We start from the raw sequence: 26,730 nt of genomic DNA, 5'->3' as shown, positions 1-26,730 counted from the left end.
ACTATTAAGTATTTAGTAATAAATACTTAGAAAACAACTTGGTAGAAAACACCAAGTTCGATAAACCATGGTCTGTAAACCAACATCTTAAATCTCACTGTGGTGGCACATACTGTAGCAGAATGGAATGTGGTGAGTGAACTGGGATATGAAGAGGATATCCCAGATAATGGCATCTCATATTCATGTTTACAAAAGAGCATGACACATTGGCAATCATCCATTCATTCTCACTCCCTCACTGAGAAAGGCATGCTTAAATGCAGCTGGGATTTCCTAGGTGCTCAGTGAGTGTATGGTCAATAAACCTGTGAGCCACAAGGCCTACATCATGATTTTCAGGAGGAAAATTTTTATTTGCTAGGAAATGTGTTAGGGAGGATATTCAGTTAATACAAGGCATTTCAGTTATAGAGAGGCATGATTTTAAAGGCATTCTGTAGGGCTTTCTGGATATCAAAAGTTAACTTTCAACAGAAAAATCTAATAATTAATAGAGTAGTTTCTTTCCCAAAGATAACTCCCTGGAAGGTATAAAATGATATTTATTTGAACTTATTAGTGCAATAATTAAGCTGAATTTAAGAATTATAAAATTTATGTAAAATAAATGCCCTTTTATTATAGGCAATGACAGGCAATAAGGAGAAATATCTAAATATCTTTCCAATGAGCTCAAATAGAACTGCTTGTGCAGGAATCAGCCATACAGAGGAACACGTGCAAAACTGTCATATTGTCAGTCAACAACACGATGCTTCAAGGTAGTCGTTAAGATTGTAGCTGGTAAAACTATAATGGAACAATGATGTGATGTTTGCTTATTTTTTTCATAGTAGCAAGCAAAATTTCTGACACTACCCATTTTTAGTCACACTAATCTTTACAACTCTCTGGGGAGGTAAAAATAAAACATTTAGGCTCTGTTTTACAGAAACAAAACTTTTCAGACTCAGAGACAAGATAAAGATGTATGTAATTACTAAATAAATAGTCTTAAAGAACAAAAATAAAAGATATTGACGCATGGCTCTGTAGTTTACTTACTTTAACAAGAAAGAGGAATAGTTATTTATTAATATAGAAATTTGCTAAGCAACTTTGTATTCAACAATTGAATTCTTCAGGTTACAACCATGTTCTACACAGTAAAGTAATGAATAGTGCCATAATACAAATAAACAAATAAGAGAGTGGGAATTTATTTCTGCATAAAAGATAATAATGAGTGTGAATACCTATGCACATAAAAGTCCAGAAACTAGAGGCATAATTAGATCATTTTTCTAAGTTTTAACATGTACATAGTAGTGATATCTGGACTTCATTTCATTCTTCAACTCTTACTATGACTCAAGTTTTATATGAGAATTGTAGGGGGCTGACCATATTCTACCCTTGTTTGTCAACTTGAAGCAATGATGTTTAGATATTTTCATGAACACCTCCCAGTTTAATTAATAGACTGCTTCTGATTCTTTGTTCTTTTGATTACTAAAAGGTAATCATGTATTAGCCTTTAGTTAGAGTTAGTGGGTCACTCACTCTGTATTGTGTATGTCTGTAATGTGTGGATGGCCATGTTGTCTGCTCTCCAGCTCTCCAGAATACTCAAGTATTATTTCTATAAGTTGATAGACCATCTGGAAAGTAGTGACAAAGACCCCAATCAATTATAAATTTTTTTCAGAATAAGGAAGGACACATATTTATACTTAATATTTTTATTATTAACCATATTTCATTTCATTCCATTAGCTCCATTAAAGTTGATATTGTATGGTAGCTCTCTGACCATCTATAGGATCTTCATTTACAGCTAATCCTACTGATTTCAGTCACAGAATATCATCATCATTACCTAAGAAATTTGTCATGGATCCTTCTTTATATGGACTTGCCCATTCCACAATAAACTGATATACTTCAGCCCAATGAGTGATAGTAGTTAATGATTAGCTGAGAGGGGCGAGTGCCTTGAACTCAGGAGTTTTGAGACCAGCCTGGCCAACGTGGTAAAACCCCATGTCTACTAAAAATACAAAAATTAGCCAGGCATGGTGGCATGCACCTATACTCCCAGCTATGCAGGAGGCTGAGGCAGGAGAATCACTTAAACTTGGAGATGGAGGTTGCAGTAAGCTGAGATGACGCTACTGCACTCCAGCCTGGGCAACAGAGTAATTAGAAAAAAAAAAAAAAAACACTCGGCATTTTCTACCTTTTTAATTTTTACTATTCTGGTGGATGTATGGTTTTGTTTTGTTTTAACTTTTTATTTTGACAATAATTTCAGACTTAGAGGAAGTTGCAGGAATAGTACAAAAAATTCCTGTCTCAAAAAAAAAGTACAAAATAGATCTAGATGTGAGAGAATTACATTCAAAAGCAACAAAAGTTTAATTCAATACAAATAAGTAAAGGCTTATTTATACACTTGAAAATGTATTGGAAAGCAACAGTGAAACTACTATAATGTATAAATCACCGGAGTGATGTACAGCTTCCCAGAGGCAATATCCCACAGAGCAGTATAAATCAAGGGTCGATTCTCACTCTGCCTGCTCCTGAAACTGAGACTGAACTGGGTTCCCCAAATTGTATTCCTTTACTGATGAAATTAAAAGTTGTCTTTAAATTTTCCTGGGTTATTTTTCCTTATACCTTCCACTATGATCTTTTGCTTTATTTAAATAATAGTTAATAAGTTTTTATCTTTAATGAACAGAATAAGTTCTTATCTTTAATGAGCAGAAATCTGACCTGCTCCATGCCATTTTACCTAATTTACCAAGTTTTATAAGTTGATTTTGACACTTTACTTTTGCTCTTTCATTAAGGATGTGGCTGCAATTATGTCTGCAATCCCAATGCCCATTATATATATGATTTCGTGAAAAAAAACTTGTCTCTGCCTGAGCTGCTTCATGGCACTTTTTACCTCCTCATTCCTCAAGGTGTAAATGAAGGGATTCAGCAAAGGGGTGACCACTGTGTAGAAGACAGACACCACCTTGTCAATGGAGAAGCTGGTGTCTGGCCGAGTATAGATGAAGATACATGGCCCAAAGAAGAGGGCAACCACCATGAAGTGGGCCGAGCAAGTAGACAGGGCTTTCCAGCGCCCTTCAGCTGAGTGTTTTCGAAGAGAAACCAGGATGACCGTATAGGAGGTGACCATGGCCAAGAAACAGGCGAGGGAGATGGTTCCACTATTGGACACAATCAGTATTCCTGTGAGGTATGTATCTGTGCAGGCCAGCTTGATAACAAGAGGCACATCACAGAAGTAGCTGTCAATAATGTTGGGGCCACAGTAAGGTAGACGAATAGTCAAGAAGGTCTGCCCTAGTGAGTGAACGGTACCCCCCAACCAGAGAGCAAAGACAAGCTGTACACAGACTCTCATGTTCATCACATTGGGGTAGTGGAGTGGAGTGCAGATAGCCACGTAACGATCATACGCCATAATGATCAGCAGAAAGATCTCAGCACAGGCAAAGAGATGTAGGAAGAAGAGCTGTGTGATGCAGTTGTCAAAGGAAATGGTCTTTCTCTCTAAAAGCAAACCCTCCAACATCTTAGGCACAGTGACAGATGAATGGCAGATGTCAATAAAGGACAGATTGCTCAGGAAGAAATACATGGGGGTATGGAGACTTGGAGTAAAGACTGTGGCAATGATGATGAGGATGTTCCCCGAAAGCGTTAGCACATAGATGGCTGAGAATGCCATGAAAAACAGCATCTCCAGCACCCAGTTATCAGTGAGTCCCAAGAAGACAAATTCAGTCACTCTTGTTTGGTTTAGAGTGTCCATTCAATGAGCTTAGGGGGAGAAAAATGAAAGCTAATTTAGTTTTATTATTATAGAAATAGAACTAACTGAAATGACTTTGTATTTTTATCCGAATTGCTACTTTATCATCAGAGCATATAACTTATAAAATCAATTTAATAGTTGTTACAGTATACCCACTACTTACCAGGAGCCATGCCAGGCACTTCTATTTAAACACAACCACCTCATGGCACAGGAATCAATTGTTTCTGCCTTGCAGATGAGATCAGTGACCCTTTACAAGAATAAATAAATGCCCAAAACCCTTACCCATTAGTTATTGGGCTCTTTTCACTTCAAACTAAATCACTGATAACATTAAGCTAATATTCCAATACAACTCCCAACTAAATAATTTGACTCTTCCTATCAAATTAAATATACATTCAAAGCCTGCAACATTCTGCTGCACATTTTCACTTTTTCAATGTGAGTGTCCTTTTATTTTCCCTATTAATTCTTCTCTCCAGCCAAGCAAGTCACTGTCCTCCAGGCATCCTACCTCCACCTACTTACTTTCCAAAATCTTTGTCTTTACTTTTTCTTTTCCCTCTGCTCAGAAAACATACACTCTATTCAGGTATACTCTCCTCACCTCATTATTGACTATTAATATACAAACAACTCCATTAAAAAATGGGCAAAGGACATGAACAGACGCTTCTCAAAAGAAGACATTTATGTGGCCAAACATGAAAAAAACAGCTCAACATCACTGATCATTAGAGAAATGCAAATCGAAACCACAATGAGATACCATTGGCTATCATGAAAAAGTCAAAAAACAACAGAAGAACAGATGTTGGTGAGGTTGTGGAGGAAAAGGGACACTTTTACACTGTTGATGGGACTATAAATTAGTTCAACCATTGTGGAAGACAGTGTGGCAATTCCTCAAAGATCTAGAACCAGAAATACCATTTGACCCAGCAATCCAATTACTGGGTATATACCCAAAGGAAAATAAATCATTCAATTATAAAGATACATGTACATGTATGTTCATTGCAGCACTGTTTACAATAATAAAGTCATGGAATCAGCCTAAATGCCCATCAATGATAGAATGAATAAAGAACATGTGGTACATAACACCACGGAATATTATGCAGCCATAAAAAGGAACAAGATCATGTCCTTTGCAGGGACATGAATAGACTTGGAAGCCGTTATCCTCAGCAGACTAATGCAGGAACAGAAAACCAAACACCACATGTTCCCATTTATAAGAGGGAGCTGAATAATGAGAACAAATGGACCAACTCTACACTTGTGGAGGCCTGGGCTTAATAACTGATGATCTGTGCTGTAAACCACCATGCCACACGTTTACCTATGAAACAAAACTGCACATCCTGTACACGTATCCACGAACTTAAAAGCTGAAAAAAAAAATACTATTCATCCTTCACTTCGTCTTTGACTATTGCAAAGAACACTACCTTTAAGAAAACTTTCCTGACCCAATCAAAGCCTATCTATTCCCTTTCAGGCTTCTTTTATGGTCCTTGACCTGTAAAATAAAGTAAAATATGATGTTCATTTTTGCCCTCCACTAAATCAAAAAAAAATTTTTTTTTGAGATGGAGTGTCGCTCTGTCACACAGGCTGGAGTGCAGTGGCATGATCTCGGCTCACTGCAAGCTCCGCCTTCCGGGTTCACGCCATTCTCCTGCCTCATCCTCCCAAGTAGCTGGGACTACAGGCACCCGCCACCACACCCGGCTAATTTTTTGGTATTTTTAGTGGAGACGGGGTTTCACCATGTTAGCCAGGATGGTCTCAATCTCCTGACCTCGTGATCCGCCCGCCTCAGCATCCCAAAGTGCCGGGATTACAGGTGTGAGGCACCCCGCCCAGTCTAAAATTTTTTTAAGAGTGGTAACCACACAAAGGACTTATCCTTTGCAGTACTTAGTAGGTGCCTTGTACACATGGGTATGCAAAAAAATTTTTTTACTTGAACTGAACCTAACTTATTAGGCAGCCTGAAAAAGAACTCAAGCCTTCCTTCACAATGGAGCTAAGAAAATACTTAAGAAACTTACTTCTTTAAATTCTGTAATATGATATTATTGTATAAATACTAAAGTTATATTACCCTAACTTTTTATACTGATGGCTGGCCAAAAACTATAACAGTTGGGAAATAATTATCACAAACCACAAAAATAATTTATATTCTTGATCCAATTATTTCACTTGTAAGCATTCAAACTATGAAAAAAGCTAACTGCAAGGAAATATTAACTATAGTGTTATTTAAAATAACATGAGGTTTACATTAGGGGTTTACATTAGGAACAGTAGATCATAGAGCTTACATTAGGAACAATGTCATGGGGCTTACATTAGGAACAATAGTGACAAAGGCCTACCAACATGAAAAAAATATTAAAACATAATGAGTGAAAATGAGATAAAGCATGTTAAACTTTCTCAATAATTTAAAATATAAAATGCCAGCCAGGCGTGGTGGCTCATGCCTGTAATCCTAGCACTTTGGGAGGCCAAGGCAAGTGGATCATGAGATCAGGAGTTCAAGACCAGCCTGACAATATGGTGAAACCCCATCTCTACTAAAAATACAAAAATTAGCCAGGTGTGGTAGCACAGGCCTGTAATTCCAGCTACTCAGGAGGCTGAGGCAAAAGAATCGCTTGAACTGAACCAGGGAGGCAGAGGTTGCAGTGAGCCAAGATCGCGCCACTGCACTCCAGCCTGGGTGACAGAGTGAGACTCCATCTGAAAATAATAATAATAATAATAAAATACATAGTGCCATATAAATTATCAAAAAAACAAATGGTAGACTTGAAGAAAATATTGTAACATAGATAATCAAAAAAGAATACTCTTGTTATTCAAAGATCTCTTACAACTTGGTAAGACAAATGACTCAGTTAAAAATGAGCAAAAAATATACTTGTCACAGAAAAAGAAGTGAAAATGACAAATGAGTATGAATAAAAATATGCTCAATTAGTAATAGATTAAAAAGAAAATCAAATACTTTTCTCATCCATCAGATTAACAAAGATATAAGGAACGGAGTACTCTTAGCACTGCTACTAGAAGTACGTATTATTGAGATCTTTTTGGAAAATAATCTAGCAGTGTCAATTAAAATTTTAAACGCTCATACCTCTGAACCCAAGAACTTTACTTACAGGACTGTATTTCATAGAAACAAAGAAACCAGTAACTAAAGAACTAAAGATACATGTTTAAAGACTTTTTAGTAGAGTAGCATACTGGAAACAAACTGAATATTTTTCAATAGAGGACTAGATAATCAAATTTTAGTACAGCCACAATATGGGATACTATGAGATATTAATAATAATAATAATGAGTTGGATCTATATGTATAACCTAAAGCAGTGGTTCTCAATGTGGCTGCACATTAGAACCACTTAAGGAAGTTTTATAAATTTTGATACCCAGGCCTCGTGCCAAACAATCAATTTGGAATTTCTGAGAATTGGACCCATCAGCACTCTTAATACTTCTTGGAGATTCCAATGTGCAGCCAAGATTACAAACTACTAATTCCATGGAATGTCAATAACATATTGTTAAGCAAAAGAACCTATTATGAGTATATTATGAACCTTGAAGGAAAGGAAGGGAGTGAGGAAGGGAGAGACAAAGGAATGAATGAACAAAGGAAGAAAAAGATTTGTGTGTGTATGCATACATATTTATGCATATATGTATGTGCATATGCTTCAACATATTAATATTTATATATATTCAAACATATATACATATTCATGAATTATGTTTGTATATATTTATTCCTAGAAGGACACAAGATAGATGTTGAAGAACACACATCAATTTTAACATTAGTTACCTCTAGAAGTACGGAAATGAAGGAAATTATAGAATTTTATTAATTTTTTACATTATAATTCATAATTGTTTAAGTTTGTATAATAAGCGTGGGTTACTTTGTTTTAAAGCAAAGTATTAAAAGCATGCATAGGGAAAAGCAAGTGAGAAGAATACCCATAGCTTGTCCTTATCCTACTGCTGTTATCTTTAATTTGTTCCAATTGTATTATAAACATGTATATTCTATTTTTCACTCAGTATTATATCATAAGTGTATAACCAAATGACATTTCATCACATATATGTATTCAAATGTGTGTACCCAGTCCATCCTTTGTGTCCATTTATGATGTTTCTAATTTCTGACTATTAAAAATAATGGCACAATCTGTTCTCAACATTACAGTGAGAAATCCTATTAAAACATAGGTCAAGCCGGGTGCAGTGACACCTGCCTGTAGTCCCAAATAGCCAGGCGTGGTACTGCAGGCCTGTAATCCCAAAGCGATAAGTCTGAGGTGGAGGACTTATTGCTTAAGTCCAGAAGTTCAAGATCTGCCTAGGCAGCACAGCAAGATGCCATCTTTAAAAAAAAAAAATAGATCAGATTAAATCATTTCACTCATTCAAAGACTTTCAATGGCTCCCTGTTCACACATTATAAGTGAAGTCTTTCCATTGGCCTGCAAAGCCCTCAATGACACAACTTCCCATTTCCTCTCTGACCTTGTCTCCTACCACTCTTCCTTTCAGCTCCAATCATGTTGTCCTCCTTGGTATTCCTCAAATACTCAAAGCACAGTCCCACTCTGGGGCCATTGCACTGGCTGCTTCCTCTGTTTGGAATCTCTTCCCCCAGATATCCCATAATCCTGGGGTCCCCAACACCTGGGCCACAGATGGGTACTAGGCTGCACAGCAGGAGGTGAGTGCTTCAACATCACCGCCTGAGCTCTGCCTCCTGTCAGTCCCTGGGACCAAAAAGGTTGGGGACCACTGGCATAATTAACTCCCTCACCCCCTTGATGTCTTTGCTCAAACATCACCTTCTCAACAAGGTCTATGCTGATGAACATACATAAAACTAAAACTTACCCAGAATTCCAGCACTCGTGATCGCCTTTATCCTGATCTACCTTTTTTATTTTTTGAAAGCACTGATCACCTTCTAACATACGATATAACTCACCTATTTAGTCTGTTGTTTATTATTTTCTTTCTCCTGCTGCTAGAATATAAGTTCCAAAAGGACAGGGATCTTTGTTTTGCTCGATGAGTCATCCAAATTATCTAGGAAAGTATGTAGACATAGTAGTTGCTCAATAAATATTTGTGATTATAACTTCTTTAATGTATTATTCTGTTAGGAATAGATTACTATAAATGAGTTTGCTAGCTTAAAGATTATACTTCAAAATATATTATTATCAAATTGCTTCCCAAAATGTTTGCAAGATTAAGTAATTCACTCATGGTCACTCAGCAACTGGCTAAAATGGAATTTGAATTTTTCAGAGCCTACGTTCTTTACCATGTGCCATGCTGCTTTGGTTCAATAGATTGAACTAAAAGAAAAAAACACAAAGTGGGCTTTAAGTAGCAATAAGATCCAACTATGCACTCCCTGAAGGAAGGGAAATATCTCATTCATTTTTCTATCCACAGAGCAAAGTAACTGGCATAAAGGAAGAACTCATTGAATACTTATTGAATTAATTTCTTTAATATTTTAAAAGTAGGACAAAGCAATCTTCCTGCCTCAGCCTCCCAGCACTTTGGAAGCCTAAGGCAGGAGGATTGCTTGAGGCCAGGAGTTCATGACCAGCCTGGGCAACATAGTGACACTCCATCTCTACAAAAATTTTAAAATTAGCTGAGTGTGGTGGCACATGTTTATAGTCCTAGCTACTCCAGAGGCTAAGGCAAGAGAAACATTTAAGCCCAGGAGTTTGAGGCTGCAGTGAGCTATGATCATGCCACTGCATGCCAGCCTGGGTAACAGATCAAGACCCTGTCTAAAAATAAAATAAATAAAATTTTTAAAGATATTTTTAAAGTAACACTACAAGTAGGAATTACCAAAAATCCAAAAATTCGGGGAGAAGTCGATCTGTACATCAAAATAATTACCCATTTTAAGGCAATCAGCAGAAATCTTATCTACAAAGGGGCAATTGAACTAAAAGCAGCAGAATCCCCACTAGACATCAGTATTGTGTATTGTGTACTGTGTATATCAGAATTCTTCATTTTAAAAAATGAAGGTCAGTGAAATCTGTCTCTTTCTGCTCTTTGACTACCTTTTTTACCTTTCTTCCAAGAGCTCTAGAGTTCCCACAGCAGCTCCACAATGTAGACAGCAACAACTTTCCCCTTTTTGAAATCACATCTCTGAAGAGTATAGTGACTTTCCAGAGATCAGTGACCTCTACTCCCCGACCCCAGTTTCAGCCTACTCATCTTTACTTTTCATCAATGACACCTCCAACCCAATCTTTCTCTGCCTCTTCTCTCGGTTTCTACCTGATCTCTCTTTTAGCACTAAAGGCTCAATCCTTGGCAAGGACACACTTAGAGAAGTGTTACTTAGAGAAGGCTCATTTTGCCAAGAGGAACGTGATTTTCTATCACGGTAGACCATTATCGTGTTAGCCTCAAGTGGATTTGTAAAATCCAGAGCTCCCAAGGTCTTGCTTAGATGGATCTGACATAAGAGAACTGCCTATATTGATTGAATGCCAGGGCATACACTCTAAAGAAGAGACAAGACAGAAGTTCATAGGAACACGCTCTAACCTTTGACAGGTTCATCTCCCTAATAAAATGGGATGCAGGTAAACTTCAGAGGTGTTTTGTGGCTTTCCCAGCTGTTGCACGGCAAGATTGGAATTCTGTCCCAGTTCTCCTGTCCCTAGCCCTTTCTATTATTCAGTAGTTGGCTGCAGAGAGCTGAGTCAGATTAACTCCTAAATCTCTTTCAGCATATTAAATTTAGTTTATTTTTTAAAGATTTGATTCTTCACCGTATATGAGGAGACCATCTACTCAGTTGTCAACTAAAACTGGGAAAGAAATCTCTGAGAAAAAAAAAAAACTGCTGTGAAAGTTTTAGAGCTGAAGGTTGTTTAGGGTAAGAACAAAATGATGTCCTTGCTTCTGCATACGTAGAAAGCACTTAGAGGCTGGGCGCAGTGGCTTATGCCTATAATCCCAGCACTTTGCAAGGCCGAAGGGGCGGATCACCTGAGGTCGGGAGTCTGAGATCAGCCTGGCCAACATGCAGAAACCCTGTCTCTACTAAAAGCACAAAATTAGCTGGGCGTGGTGGCGCATGCCTGCAATCCCAGCTACTTGGGAGGCTGAGGCAGAAAAATCGCTTGAACCCGGGAGGTAAGGGTTGCAATGAGCTGAGATTGTGCCACCATTGCACTCCAGCCTGGGCAACAAGAGCAAAATTCCGTTAAAAAAAAAAAAAAAAGAAGAAAATTAGGGAGAGAGAGAGAGAAAAGAGAGAGAGAGAGAGAGAGAGAGAGAGAAAGAAAGAAAGAAAGAAAGAAAGAAAGAAAGAAAGAAAGAAAGAAAGAAAGAAAGAAAGAAAGAAAGAAAGAAAGAAAGAAAGAAAGAATTTAACATCACAAATGCATACATTACAATGACGTAGTCATGGTGAGTTATGTCCCAAAGAGTGACCCTGGGTAGGAAATCCCAGAGGAGCAGAGCTACCATGGCTCAACTGTAGTCCTCCAAATCTTCTCCAGAACAGCCCAAAACTAATCCGTATGCTGACTTTCAGAGCACAGTTTTGCTGCATAAGGACTTCCTCGCTCTTACAAACAAAGACTGGATGGCCATCTACCAGTAAAAAAGACTTCATCTTTTCAACATTCAACATTCATCCTATCATCATGTGTGAGTGTCTGCTATATTCCAGGCACTATGCTAGGTATTCAAATCCAAACAGCAAACAGATGTGGTGGTCTTGATCCCTTACAACCTCAAGGCTCCATAACCTATGGAGTGTTCAATAACTAGGAAAAAGAAATCAGTGCTGTGGCAAAATCTAAAGGTGACAAGTCATAACCCCAGGCATCTTGAGGAATCCTGGAGGGTGTCCATATGTGTGTTTTGTCTGTGTGTGTCTGTGTGTGTAGGTGCCTTCATAGACAGCAACATGTTAATAAAGTATTCTGATTCCTTAGACAGAAAAGAGGTTAAAACAACTCTCATAAATTAAAAGGCCTCCTATTAAACTTCTAAACACACACTTAAGTGACATATCAGACAAGTGGCTGAGACAGAGTCTTGCTCAGTACCACGTACATGTGAGCGTACACGTGCAGACCCACAAAAAGCATGACAAGCAACACAAGTAGTGGTAAAACTTACCAGTTTTCTCCAGTTGTGCAGGGATGCTTTCGCTAATTGTTATAATGTTACTCTAATGTTATTTCATTCACTTTTCTCATAATTATTTCTAGAAATGAAACAGAAAAAGCAAAACACTAAAAAACATGAAATAAAATACACTCTGATTTGGATATTAGTAACTGGCTTCCTGCTTGAACAGTTTCACCTTTCTAAATTGTGTGTGTGTGTGTGAGAGAGAGAGAGAGTCTCACTCTGTCACCTAGGCTGGAGCGCAGTGGTGTGATCACAGCTCATTGCAGCCTCAACTTCCTGGGCTTACGCGATTCTCCCATCTCAACCTCCCAAGTTGCTGGGACTACAGGCACACACCAATCATGCCCAGCTAATTTTTTTGTTGTTGTTGTTGTTTGTTCATTGGGTTTTTTTTTTTTTTTTTGGTTGTTTGTTTTGTTGTGTTTCTTGTTTTTGGTTTTTGGTTTGTTTATTTGTTTGTTTGTTGTAGAGGTGGGGATTTCACTGTGTTGCTCTGGTTGGTCTCAAATTTCTGGGCTCAGGTGATTTTCTTGCCTCAGCCTCCCAAAGTGCTGAGTTTACAGGCATGAGCCATCACACCAAGCAGTTTCACCTTTTTGATATTGGTCCCTGGATTTTTTTAATCCTTTTTCTTCAATGCAAATTTTGCATTTTTTCTTTTCAATACTTTGACTTCTGTCAGGCCAACTAAGACAGAACTCAGTCTACTTGCCATTACCACTTTAATCAGTAACTACCATGAGCACCATTAGAACTGCATTTTAAGACATCCAAAAATCTGTTACTCAAAGGTCATACATTCATTCAACAAATTTTCTTATAGAAAGAAAGTATTCATTTTTAGTTCATATTAGTAGAAATCATACTTTTAGGGGATATAACCTGATACTAACATTAAGCTTAATTCTATTAAGAAAATTTTTTTAACTTTTTTTAGGGACAGAGTCTTGCTCTGTCACCTAGGCTGTAATACGGTGGTGCAATCATAGTTCCCGGTAGCTTTAAACTCCTGGACTCAAGCAATCCTCCCACTTCAGCATTCCCAGTGGCTGGGACTACAAGCATGTGCCGCCATACCTGGCTAGTTATTTTGGTTTTTGAATTTTTTTAGAGACAAGATCTCACTATGTTTCCCAGGTTGGTCTCAAGCTCTTGGTGTCAAGCTATCCTCCCACCTCAGACTCCTAAGTAGCCAGGATTATAAGCTCAAGCCACTGTGCCCAGTAAGAAAATATAAAAATTTTTAAGGGGTCTGTGTCAAATCAAAGCCAGTTCGTCTTAGGTTCTATTCTTGTGCATCAGAACTAATAAATATTGTCAAATGAAAGCATATTTTGTGAGTCTATATATATATATACTTGGATTCTGCTTCTTTTTGCTCCTTTAGCCAACTCATATATTACTCTGTGTATACTTGGGCAAGTCTCTTAACTTTATTTTCATTATGGAATACAGGTAATAATTGTATCCCTTTAATTACTGTAATAGTTCATTGTATGTGTCAGCTTGGTTAGGCCACGGTACCCAGTTGTTTGGTCAAACAATGATCTAGCTGTTGCTTTGAAGGTATTTTTCAGATGTGATTAATATTTGAATCGGTAGACTTCAAGTAAAGCAAATTGCCCTCCATCAGTAGAAGGCCTTAAGAAAAATGACTGAGGTCCCAAGAAGAAGAAAGAATTCTATTTCCAGACTGCCTTTGGATTCAAGACTGCAACAGTAACTCTTGCTGGAATTTCCAGCCTGCAGTCCTGCCATGCATACTTTAAACCTTCCAAACCCACAATCCACAGTCTCCTAATAAATCAAGCTCTCTCTCTCTGTCTCTGTCTGTCTGTCTCTCTCTCTCTCTCTCTCTCTCATTATATATATAATGTATACACACACAGTTGACTCTTGAATAACTGTGTGAGTCCACTTATACGCAGATTTTTTTTCAACCAAATGCAGATTGAAAATGCAGCACTCGCAGGATGCAAAACCCATGCATATTGAGGGTCAACTTAGTTTATGCCAGTTCTGCAGCGATGACTGCAGATTTGGCTATTGGTGGGGGCATCCCGGAAACCAATCCTCCCATATATAACAAAGGACTAATTTATATATGTGTATGTGTGTGTGTGTGTGCATGCATGCATGTGTGTGTGTGTGTGTAAAACCGTTGGTTCTGCTTCTCTGGAGAACTCTGACTAATATAATGACCTTCTTTGCAATGATCATCAAGATCGGACTGTGGTGAAGTTTAGGAATACATAAGAAGACCACTGTATATTCATCAGTCTCAGGAGATAAGCTTTTCTTAATAAGCCTGTTATCCCCTCTCTCCCCACCTCAGCACCCACCTTAAATAAGTAACAATAATCACGATCACATTATAAAGGTGAGGCAGCAAGAGGATAGCAAAACTTAGTGTCATGAAATCAAATCAACCAACCCAGGAGCTCTATTAAGCCTAGGCTCTCTTCTAAAATCCAGAGCAATATTCTTCAATGTATAATCAGTAACATGTGTTTATATATAAAAACTACATATCTTATTTGTTTAAAATAAATGTTCTCAATATATATCCCACACTTACCATCTACTCTGTGTCTCCTCTAATGATTCCATTCTCCTCTGATATCCTATTATAGAAGCCTAGGATGTAAAATCATGAAACTCAAAATTCTGCACAGGGTAAATTTTAGGCTTGCAAGCTTTGGAATTTTTATCTATCTGACATAGGATTTTGAAGTGATCATCACATGACATAATCGAACTTGCCATCAATGAATACTCAGAGGTATTATTAAAAATTTTCCATTCCAATGCATTTCCTGTTATTAGTCTCATTCATTTAGCCATTTAATAAGTGGACAACAAATCCAGCAGCCTTCAAATATGGAAGAGTTCCAAACCTTTGGCAATTAGCATGACATCAGTTTGTATAGCCACTGTAATAACCACTGCCATACACACCAGGGATTCAAAGTCCGTGAACAAGTGAAACCTCACCCATGAATGCTAAGTAAATTGGTACCAATCAATGGGTACTCAGGATGCCTGATATACAGCCTAGAACTAACTTAGCTTCTAGAAGTATCTTACTAAACACTTCCTAATTTGCCTCTTCTACTGCTTGGGCAGATGTTCAAAGCAATATATATAAATCTATATTCTCCACACTTTACAGATTGTCTGGGTAAGGTAATCTTTATAAGTAAGGCAAAAATATCAAAGTGTTTTATAATTAGTTTTTTAATCACTTTTTAAATATTTTGATTATGTAAAGCAAAAATTTATTGTGAAATTTATAACATGTAGAAGTAAAATATATTAAAGTAATAAGAAAAAGCCTGAGAGGAGAAAAACAGAAGTTTGAAAATTTCTTATATCATACAGGAAATGATATAATATCATTTGAAGTTATTATTACTATACTGCATTAAAGATGCATAATCTAAATTCTGGAGATACAGCTAACATAAAAGTAGTATAACTAATAAGATTATAGTGAAGATGAAATAAAATTAAAATACTAAAATAAAACCCAAAAACAAACAAAAAAACTCTAAAGGACAGAAAATGAACACAGAACAAATGGGGAAAATAGAAGACAAATCACAAAATGGTAGATTTAAACCCAACCATATCAATAACTACATTCGAATTTTTTAAAAAGGAAAAATAATATACCACCCTAACATTTATAAAAAAAGTTCTGGATAGGATGTTACAGAAACCTCCAACCTGGAACCACCAATAGGCATAAATAACAAAAGCTCCAAGGAAAGCCATTCCTTCTAGCAAAGGACAAGGAAAAATGCCATGGCCTAACAACAGGAAATCTTTCTAGCAGTACCCTTCCTGCTTCAGCTAAACACCAACAAATAAACCACACTCCCAGGTCTCAGTCAGTGAGCAGGGAAGTTGATCTTCCACCCCACCTTCCTTCCCAATAGAAGCCAACTGCGCATTCTGGTTTCCCACTTGGTAGTGTCAGCAGGCCAAATAGGGAGCTGATCTTCCATTCCCCAGATGGCAGAAGCATGTGGTGCTCCAGTCTCCCAGCAAGATAGTGTCAGTGGGGTCCAACAATGAGCTGAGCCTCCATCTCTACCAGGCAACAATGAGGTAGAATGAGGTGCTGTAAGGTGAGACAGTCAACACTCAGCTTCCTCCACCCCAGTGTCAGCAATGCCCAGTGAGGAGCTGAACCTCCACACCTATCCAGTGGCCATGTAACTGAACAAGACAATGGAAAGCAGGGCTACTTGGGGTTCCCGTTCCCACCTCCTTGTCAACAAGGCCCAGTGGTGAGCTAAGCCTCCACTCCTGCCATACCAACCAGGCAGGAGGTATGTCTAGTTGGCCCTCTCCTTTCCCAAGTCCAGCTGGCCCAGCAGAAAGCTGATCATCTCCATTCAGAGGCAATAAGGCAATGTGATTTAATGGTCCCCTTTTTGCTGGGGTGGTGCCAGTGGCACCCAGCTGGAAACTGAACATATACATCCACCAAACTTTGCACAACACCTCAACAGGAGAACTACCTGCTAAAAAGAAGATTAAATAGGATCCAGAGTTTCCTAATAAAAAACCCATAATGTCCAGACTGCAATCAAAAATTACTTCTCATTCCAAGAATTAGGAAATCAGAACATGAATGAGAAAAGACAATCAACTGATATCAACACCAAGATGAATTAGATGCTCAAATTATTGGAAAAGGACTTTAAAATAGCTCTCACAAAAATGCTTCAGTGAGGCCAGGTATGGTGGCTCATGCCTATAATCCCATCACTTTGTTAGGTTGAAGTACGAGGATCACTTGAGCCCAGGAGTTCAAGACCAGCCTGGGCAACATAGTGAGATCTTATCTCTACAAAAAGTTAAAAATTAGCTGGGCATGATGGTGAGTGCCTATAGTTCCAACTACTTGGGAGGCTGAGGCAGGAAGATTTCTTAAGCCCAGGAATTTGAGGCAGCAGTTGAGTCCAGAGAACTGAAAAATACAATAACTGAAATTAAAAAGTTCTCTGGATAGATTCAATACAAAGGGGAGATGCCAGAGAACAGAATCTGTAAACTTTAAACAGATCAATAGAATTTACCCAGTTTGAAAAACAGGGCGAAGGTAGACTGAAAGAAAAATGAGTAGAGTTTCAGAGACCTATGAGATAATAACAAGAGATCTAAGTTCATATCACTGGAGCTTTAGAATAAGAGGAAAGCGGTGGAACTGAAAAAGAAATAATACCTGAAAACTCCCCAAATTTGGCAAAACTATAGTGGCAGAGGTAATTGACTATAATCATGAGGATATAGAGTTGCTACTACGTAATGGGGATAGAGAGAAATACAGGTAGAACTTAGAGATTTATTGGAACATGTCTTGGTGTTTCCATGCTTGGTGATAGCAGTAAAGAGGTAATTGCATCAACCAAGGTCTGAAAAGGGTACAGTAACCAGGGTCTTGGGCCTTTCAGGGATGAAGGTCTGAGTCACCAAAGAGCAAGAAACTGAGACCAGCAGGAATGCTGAATGAGGGAGCCTAGAATGAGTGACAGAAGAGGGAGACAATAGATAACAGTGATGGTCTTGGGACAAACTGCAGCAGCGACTCTACTTATCTGACTAACTCTCCTGTTTGAGGGTTTTTTGTTTTGTTTTGTTTTTTTAAAGAAACTGTAATCAGCCATCACCTTGAGGAATCAATGACAGTACAAAGCAAATATAATGTTGGGTAAGAGTGTATCAAAGCAGTGGAAGAGTTGACTGATTACCCTCCTCTGCATAACCCATTAACATTTTTCATGTGTTAGCATACTGGCCCAACTTTCAACTGTCAGCACCTCTGTGCCTGAGGGGATCTTTCTGGCAACTGGAGCTCTCTTTGTCCAAGTACATAGTAAACCCTGAATACTAGAAAATTAATATCCCTGGTAATTTATAAAATTAATATCCTTCAACCAATGGCTGACAGGAGTTGGTAAATGGAAGCCAGTCAACAAGATGACATCAATGATCTCCATCATCTCTGGTGTTCAGATCTGTGCAATCCCCTTCTGCACTGTATAAAGGTGCATCTGCGTAACCAACAGAATACAGCAGAAATGGCCAGAATTGCCCTGAGGATCTCAGGAGGAAGGTTGAGTCGGAGGGTGGTTTGTGCTTGCTGAGACAGGACCTCAGGGATGATGGCAGAGGGAAGTAATCATAGCATCAATTTGCTGGCTGCAGAGACTGCAAGTTTAGAACAATAGCTGCAAGAATGGGGAAAAGTGATGTTGATGGTGGATAAAGTCTTATTATGGGAAAGAGCTTGGTTTTCACCTGCCATCATGGACTTGGTTTCTTTGGTGTTTCAATTATCTACTATCTAGATCCATCTGTTCTGTCTGCTGTTTCCTCTTTTGTTATGTTTTGGTGCTTGGCTGACTACCTTGTTTCTATTCTAGCACCTAACATTTTTGGCTCCAATAAATGCACCAGCGATCAACAGCAAAGATTCCATGAAATTTGCAGCAGTCTACTAAAAACTCGATGCAGAGCTATGGACTGGTGGAAACAAATCTTCACACCGAGGGAAGAAAAGCCTGAAATGTGTTTCATGGCCATGATCATTTATCTTGCTGCAGTTGTTCGGATGGGACAGCAAGTCCACAACCTGCTTCTCATCTACCTGATAGTGACTTTCTTACTGTTGCTTCCTCAACTAAACCAACACGGAATCCTTTCAAACCACACTGGAAAGGCCAAAGGGAGATAAACAAGCTTCTCAAACAAAAAGAAAAGAAAAATGAATAATTCATCGCTTTATTCAATGTGATTAATGGCATATACATTGTCCCTAGGAACAGTTTCTACTATACTATCTAGATACTAAAATGTTGAAGAAGTAGCTCTTTGTTCTCCTTCATTCTGCCCTTAATTATTCAATAGTCTAAATCCAATGGGATAAAAGAAAAAAGAAAGAAAGAAATTCACACTTACCAAGTAAGTGTTTGCGAGTCAAATATAGTTAAAAGCATTTTCATTCTCATTGGATAACTCATTAGAGAGTATGACTTGTTTTGATTTTTCTCACCCAGGGTTAATGGAATTCTTACATTTAGACAACTTCCTTTAAAATAATATAGTGGTGGACTTTACCCTTCAGTACAGTTAAAGTGACTTTGGATAATTGTTTAAGTTGATCCTTGCTTTAGTTTGATACCAGGTAGTGGTCTGTGGCTACAGGAATCTTATTCTACTGTCTGCTTCCACTGCATACTTAAAAAACTGTCTGACTTCATGAATACAGAGACCAAATTTACCACTTCTGATCCACTTCTGATGAAGAGACCAATTAAGATTCATCCTCGGCCGGGCGCGGTGGCTCAGGCCTGTAATCCCAGCACTTTGGGAGGCCGAGGCGGGCGGATCACAGGTCAGGAGATGGAGACCATCCTGGCTAACACGGTGAAACCCCGTCTCTACTAAAAATTTAAAAATTAGCAGGTCGCGGTGGCAAGAACCCGGGAGGCGGAGCTTGAGTGAGCCGAGATCGCGCCACTGCACTCCAGCCTGGGTGACAGAGCGAGACTCCGTCTCAAAAAAAAAAAAAAAAAAAAAAATTCATTCCTCATTCTGTTTTTTTTAACGTGGGAAAAGGATCCTGATGGAACAAAATTAAATTAATTCCATACCCTAGTATATGTAGGTTTCACCCTTAAGCAAAACTTAGTGTTTTGTAGGGAACATTGATCCTTTCTCCCAAAGGAGGAAGATTTAACAGCGTTAGAGCTCTTATGCCCTTGCACTTATACTTCAAGTTAGTACATCTTTAAAGGCTTTTTCATGGCAGACTTCCAAACGATTGTACTTAGGATTTTTGGCATACTTCTAATTTTGGACCTTCAGCTGACTTTAGCTATGACAGAGAGTAGGTTAAGACTCATGTGTATGACCTTTACCCTAAGACCAGCTAGTAAAGAACTAGTCTTTTATGTTAGCCAAAATTCATTTCAATAGAAAATAATCTTATCTAATTAATTTCTGAGACCAGAATAAGCCTTGAAAGGTAAGCCTCAATGTTCTCCTTTATGGTAATACTGCTTGTTTCAGTCCCAATAGGTTTGGCATAGGAGATAATAACCACACTGGTGTCTGACTACTTTTTTAGATATTTCTCTGAAAAATGCAAGGCTGTTGGTGAGAGCAGACATGAGGTGATGATAGTTGGCCTCTGGTCTCCATAGATTTTGTAACTCCTTGGTTAGTTTTTGTGTGTGTGTGTGTTTCTAATAATCATTATAATCATGACAATAATCATCCTCTACCTCTCAGTAGCTAGAAATTTAGAGTAGTTGAAATCTGAAATCTGTAGGAATAGACCTCTGAGGGCCAAAAATATGACATATTTAGAGCAATTCTTAAATGGATTAACAAGCTGTAATATAGTTTTGTGAATTTATTCCACTGACGCTCTACCTTGTGGTATTAAATGAGTATTGTTTTCTCCCTTTTAGTATTGCTGTAAACAGTGGTGCCCATTGTAGGATATGTTTTATTTTTTAAATGTCTTATATGAGAACTATCTTAAATGTACATGTGTTTCTTCATTGTAAATAAGCTTGTCTTATGGGGATTTTTTTGTGTGTGTATACATTCTACTGATTAATTACTTTTGCAGTTTGAATCCTGTATTATTTCTTCTACTTTGTTATATGTAAAAGGAGAAAAATGTTAGAAGCTGGGGGAAAAAAACAGTAGAAGTGATGGTATAACACTTCTGAGGCTGGATTATAAAATCTCTCTCTCTCTCTCTCTTGCTCTCTCTCTCAACACACTATAAAGAGAGACATGTGATAAGAATCTGGGGACTCTTGCCAACAGCTATGTGAGCAAGCCATCTTGGAAGTGCACCCTCCAATCCTAGTCAAGAGACTAGAGGGAGAGAGAAAGAGAAGAAAATCTACCCATACTAAGACTTTGAGTAAGGGAAATGCAGTAAAGAGAGAGTATTGTAATTCTTTTCCCTGTTTTTTCTATGCCCAAAAGTTTTCACGCAGCTGTGATTATTCTGCATAATCAATTATGCACCCTGGTTTTCTTGATTCATTGTTATATCATAAGCAGTTCACCATTTTTATGCAGTCTTTTTTTTTTTTTTTTTTTTTACTTTAAGTTCTAGGGTACATGTGCATAATGTGCTGGCTTGTTACATATGTATACTTGTGCCATGTTGGTGTGCTGCACCCATCAACTCATCAGCACCCATCAACTCGTCCTTTACATCAGGTATAACTCCCAATGCAATCCCTCCCCCTCCATTTTTATGCAGTCTTAATGAATATCCTTTATTTGCTATGTGGTAGGTAAAATTTCAGTGAATAGACCCAAGATTCCCTGCCCTAATCCCCAGAATCTTGAATGTGATGCAGTATTACTCTGGTAATTGTGTTGGGTTCTATGGCACAGTTGACTTTTTGTTTTGTTTTGTTTTGTTTTGTTTTGTTTTGTTTTACTTTCTGAGACAGAGTCTCCTCTGTCCCCCAGGCTGGAGCGCAGTGGTGCAATCTCGGCTCACTCCCAGGTTCAAGCAATTCTCCTGCCTCAGCCTTTCTAGTAGCTGGGATTACAGGTGCCCACCACCATGCCCGGCTAATTTTTTTGTATTTTTAGTAGAGACAGGGTTTCACCATGTTGGCCAGGCTGGTTTTCAACTCCTGACCTCAAGTGATCCACCAACTTGGCATCCCAAAGAGCTAGGATGACAGGCGTGAGCCACTACGCTGAACCAACAGTTGACTTTTTTTTTTCTTTTTTTTTTTGAGATGGAGTCTCGTTCTGTTGCCCAGGGCTGGAATGCAATGGGGCGATCTCAGCTCACTGCAACCTCCACCTCCCGGGTTCAAGCAATTCTCCTGCCTCAGCCTCCCAAGTAGTTGGGATTACAGGCACCCACAGCCACGCCTGGCTAATTTTTGTATTTTTAGTAGAGACGGGGTTTCACCGTATTGCCCAGGCTGATCTCGAACTCCTGACCTCAGGTGATCTGCCTGCCTCGGCCTCCCAAAGTGCTGGGATTACAGGTGTGAGCCACCACACCCAGCCCACAGTTGACTTTTTAAAAGGGAGATATCTATGTACCTGTGGACATGAGACCTTAAAAACACATGAACTTTGGAAGATTAAGCCAGAAGGATTCCAAGCATGAGATGAACTTGACCTGCTATTGTTGGTTTGAAGATGGTGGGACTCACATGAGAAGGAGTGCAGATTGCCTTAAGGAGCTCAGAAATGCCCCCAGCCAACAAACATTAAGAATATGGGAACTTTAGTCCCACATCTACATGCACTAGAATTCTGATAATAATAAGAACTAGCCGGGCACGGTGGCCCAAACTAGTAATCCCAGCACTTTGGGAGGCTGAGGCGAGCAGATCACTTGAGGTCAGGAGTTCAAGATCAGCCTGGCCAACAAGATGAAACTTCGTCTCTACTAAAAATAGGAAAATTAGCCAGGCATGGTGGCGGGCACCTGCAATCTCAGCTACTTGGGAGGCTGAGGCAGAAGAATCGCTTGAACCCAGGAGGCAGATGTTACACTGAGCCAAAATCATACCACTGGACTCCAGCCTCAGCAACAGAGCAAGACTCCATCTCAGAAAAAAAAAAAGCACCTGTAATCCCAACTGAGAAGGCTGAGTCCGGAGAATTGCTTGAGCTCAAGAGCTCAAAACCAGCCTGGGCAACATAGCAGGACTCTGTCTCTACAAAAATACATATATATATATATATAAATTAGCCAGGTATGGTAGTGTGTGCCTATAGCCCTAGCTACTTGGGAGGCTGAGGTGAGAGAATTCCCTGAGGCCAGGAATTTGATCCCACAGTGACCTATGATCACACCACTGCCCTCTATCCTGGGCAACAGAGAAACACCTTGTCTCTAAATTTTAAAAAATATATAAAAATAGGCCAGGCATGGTGGCTTATGCCTATAATCCCAGCACTTTGGGATTAGGCGGGCGGATCACGAGGTCAGGAGATCAAGACCATCCTGGCTAACATGGTGAAACCCCGTCTCTACTAAAAATACAAAAAGTTAGCCAGGTGTGGTGGCGGATGCCTGTAGTCCCAGCTACTCAGGAGACTGAGGCAGGAGAATGGCGGGAACCCAGGAGGCGGAGCTTGCAATGAGCTGAGATCACGCCGCTGCACTCCAGCCTGGGCAACAGAGCAAGACACCGTCACATATACATATATATGTATATTTATAATAGAAAAAAACTTAAAGAATTAACTTGGAAGAGGACTCTGAACTCTGAATTCTGGGTGAGAACTTGAGTACTCACCCAGCCAATGCCTCAACTTTACTATGGTTACGTCCTAAGCATAGAACTCAGCTGAACTTGCTTGGACTTATGACCTACAGAACTACAAGCTAATATATAGGTGTTGTGGTAATTTGTTATGCAGGAATAGAAACTAATACAACTTTAAAATATTCCATTGACCATAGCATTCACAATATCATTTGCATAATATTGTTTTCCCTAATTGATAACTATATGAACAATTCATACTCACCAAGTCCAAAGTCCTTAAATATCATTTCTATGGCTTCTTTGGTTTCCTTGTAAACTGGAAAAATCAAAGCTTCATTTCTCGCCTGCATTTATTTAAATGACAGCTCAAAAAAATAATTGTTAGACAAAAGGAACATGAACATTTCACTGGCCTGGATTCATGTTGTCAAGGTTACTTTCCAGTATGACTATGTCTATTCAAATTCCACCTCAAATGTTCATTTTATAAATTAGAATGAAAAAGCACTCCTACCTCACCCAAAGAGAATATTTGTTTAATCCTTGACTCCAAAAAAAAAAATGCATAGCATATGACTGACCATATAACTATGTTAACTTGGAGCAGCCCTCACTTTTGATGTCCCAATAACCTGCGATCTGAGCTTCTGCTCTCTGATCGGCTTTATCTCATGTGGAGGTAGCCACACACAATGATGTACTCTCTAAACCTAGCTGACAGCAAGTTGTAGCATTTAACAGACTTCATTAAAAGATCTGAAGAGAACATAAGGGAATTATAAAGCAGGAAAGGAAAATCTTCACATTTACTGTAAATTTTTATTGTACTTAATGCCTACTGACTACATCTTTTCATGAGAATCTCCTACTGGCTCTCCTGCCTCACCCAGATTTGCTACCAAATTGCTTGTGTTCACTCTTCTTTCCCATCTTCTACAGACTCCCCTGATTATGTTCATGCTCCCCACGTCTAAAGCCCCTAAACTTCACTTCTAGCCTGAGTTATAAACCTCCGAAATATGTTGATTATATTTATCAAGGATGCACATAATGAAGAGAGCCTTTCATAATTAATCAGAATACTTAACATCTCACTCTGAAGCATTTGCATTTGGATTTCCAAAGTTCAGAGTCCCCCCAAAGAAAATAAGTATCACCACAGGGATCCTTCCAGAGCAACAATCCACCCGAACGACAAACTCCATCTAATAGCTTTAGACCCACAAGATACAAATAGTGGTCAGGATTTCACCTTCCACAAACCAAGGGTAGAGAAATACTGAGTTGCAGTCCCAGAGGTCCTACCACATAATACTTAGTGAAAATTCAAGACTGGAATTGAAATAACTAAACTTAAATAGACCTTACTGTGTGCCACTACTTCTCTGAGTAACACTAGATATAACTATAGATATAAATGATATAGATAGATGGTCATAACTCACAACAGCCTTGTGAGGTAGATACTCTTATTATTCTCACTTTATAGATAAGCAAATAAACCAAAAAAAAAAAAAAAATAGTGACTGACTTAAGATAACCTAACTAGAAAGTAGCAAACTCAAATCCACGCAGTCTGGTTCCAAAGTCCCCAGTCTTAACTCACAGCAGGCATACACTCAGGAAATATAACTTCTTGCTGCTGTGGTTGCTTTTTGAATTTTGTTGCAGCTGAAGAGACCTCATAGTCACCGTGTCTCTCACAGCACAGAGGTAAGAGGCAGAGTCTTTCATCTGGAGCTCCTTCAAAAGGAGGTAACTGTACCTTTTCGAGTTACTAAGGAATGAAGAAAAACGACCTTTCTCCTCCAAACCATCCAGAACATTGTAAGAGAGAAGTGTGGGTGCTTCGCCATCACGTTGCTGGTACCAGGACAGCCCATTGAACCCAGACGTCTGGTACGTGCAGTTGATCTGGACAATGGCTCCTTCCATAGCTGTCATCTCAGTGGGCTGGTCAATGTTTTGTCCTGTAGTGACTAAGATAAGACACATGACTGTTACTAGGGCAGCGCTCCTGGAAGCCCCATTATTATTAAAAATGATGTCTCCATGTGGTCACAAAAGAACTGCCATTAAGGGGAGATTCTTAGAAATAAATGGCAGCAAAGTAGCAGCAGCAGTAGTTATTATTTGATATCCAATAACAATTAGCACCACATAAACAAAGTATCTATTAAGAAATACTCTTTTGTTACAAGTGTCAGAAATGGCAATCATTTAGCTGAAAGAAAATTGTTTTGAAAACTCCCAGCATCATTTGCTATTAGATTGAGACTTACCTCCCATCTTCATGGAAATGTAAAGAAGGAAAGCTCCCCACATCTGCTGCAGGACACCACGAGCCTGGCACTGCATCCCCGGTTCCTGAGCCACTGGAGTCTGCAGAAGGTAGACACTTCATATGGGTGAGGGAAGGAAGCTCAGTCTGGATGCAAAACCCAGTATAATTACAAGGGGAGGAGCCCCTTTCTTGAAGCGATGATTTCAGCTTCCTTCTACAGGAGCAGCTATAGGTTCTCTTACTACAGAAGTGTCTTCACATGAACATTTCCTACCGAGAAATCCACAAGTTTTAATCCAAGTGGTTCTGGTAAAGTTGGAAAAGCATAATGTATAAAGAACAGAGAAGGCAAATGGGAATAACATAAGGCCAAGTATTCAATTTCCCCATAAGTGTTTCTCTTCTCAAGATGGGAAAAAATAGAAACAAGGGTGCAATTAGAGGTGGCGTGTGTATATGTGTGTGTCTGTGTGTGTTGGTGGTAGTAGTGGTGGTATTTGTGATGATAAGGGAGAGACAGAGAGTTTTCAACCATCTAAATTTATCCCCCAACAGATGATCAGATGTTAATTTAAAGTTCAAAAGAAACATAATTTGTATGTCTGTATGTGAACGTATATGTAGGAATATACAGGAAGAAATGAGAAAAAAGCTATTAACATTAGACACTGCCAGGTGCGGTGGCTTACGTTTGTAATCCCAACATTTTGGGAAGCTGAGGTAGGTGGATCACCTAAGGTCAGGAGTTTGAGATCAGCCTGACCAATATGGTGAAACTCCATATCTTTTAAGAATACAAAATTAGCCGGGCACAGCGGCGCATGCCTGTAATCCCAGCTACTCGGGAGGCTGAGGCAGGAGAATCACTTGAACCTGGGAGGCAGAGGTTGCAGTGAGCTGAGATCACACCATTGTACTCTAGCCTGGGTGACAAGAGCAAAACCCCGTCTAAAAAAAAAAAAAAAATTAGTTACTTCAGAGGAGTGAAATTAAAAGAAAATGGTGAAAATGTTAACTTTTTCTTATATATCTCTGTTTCGTTTGACTTGGAATTTGTTACATAATAAACT

At 38.9% G+C, this 26,730-nt stretch overlaps 1 protein-coding gene and 1 pseudogene across 6 annotated transcripts; one reads left to right on the top strand and one right to left on the bottom strand.

Moving 5' to 3' along the window:
• Positions 1 to 25,753, bottom strand: OR4E2 (olfactory receptor family 4 subfamily E member 2). Of its 6 annotated transcripts, none has more exons than XM_073996936.1 (6): positions 23,635 to 24,983; positions 16,009 to 16,177; positions 14,661 to 14,719; positions 12,068 to 12,155; positions 8,871 to 8,971; positions 1 to 8,264 (listed from the first exon to the last, which is right to left on the bottom strand). In XM_073996936.1, the coding sequence occupies exon 6, from the start codon at positions 3,818 to 3,820 to the stop codon at positions 2,819 to 2,821; it is 1,002 nt and encodes a 333-aa protein (XP_073853037.1). In that variant the 5' UTR covers positions 3,821 to 8,264; positions 8,871 to 8,971; positions 12,068 to 12,155; positions 14,661 to 14,719; positions 16,009 to 16,177; positions 23,635 to 24,983; the 3' UTR covers positions 1 to 2,818. The 6 variants fall into 6 exon arrangements, 4 of the variants coding, with proteins under 4 accessions (XP_073853037.1, XP_065404680.1, XP_065404681.1 ...); XR_012415538.1 differs by lacking the exon at positions 16,009 to 16,177 and adding an exon at positions 25,659 to 25,753 and having other exon boundaries at positions 7,064 to 8,264; positions 23,639 to 25,355; XM_065548608.2 differs by lacking the exon at positions 16,009 to 16,177 and having other exon boundaries at positions 23,639 to 24,983.
• Positions 18,372 to 18,830, top strand: LOC102124761 (ADP-ribosylation factor-like protein 6-interacting protein 1 pseudogene; annotated as a pseudogene).
• Positions 25,754 to 26,730: the final 977 nt, after the last annotated feature.

The sequence above is a fragment of the Macaca fascicularis genome, chromosome 7, assembly GCF_037993035.2.
Source record: "Macaca fascicularis isolate 582-1 chromosome 7, T2T-MFA8v1.1".
Classification (NCBI taxonomy): Eukaryota; Metazoa; Chordata; class Mammalia; order Primates; family Cercopithecidae; genus Macaca; species Macaca fascicularis.
This window is presented reverse-complemented; position numbering and strand designations above follow the sequence as displayed.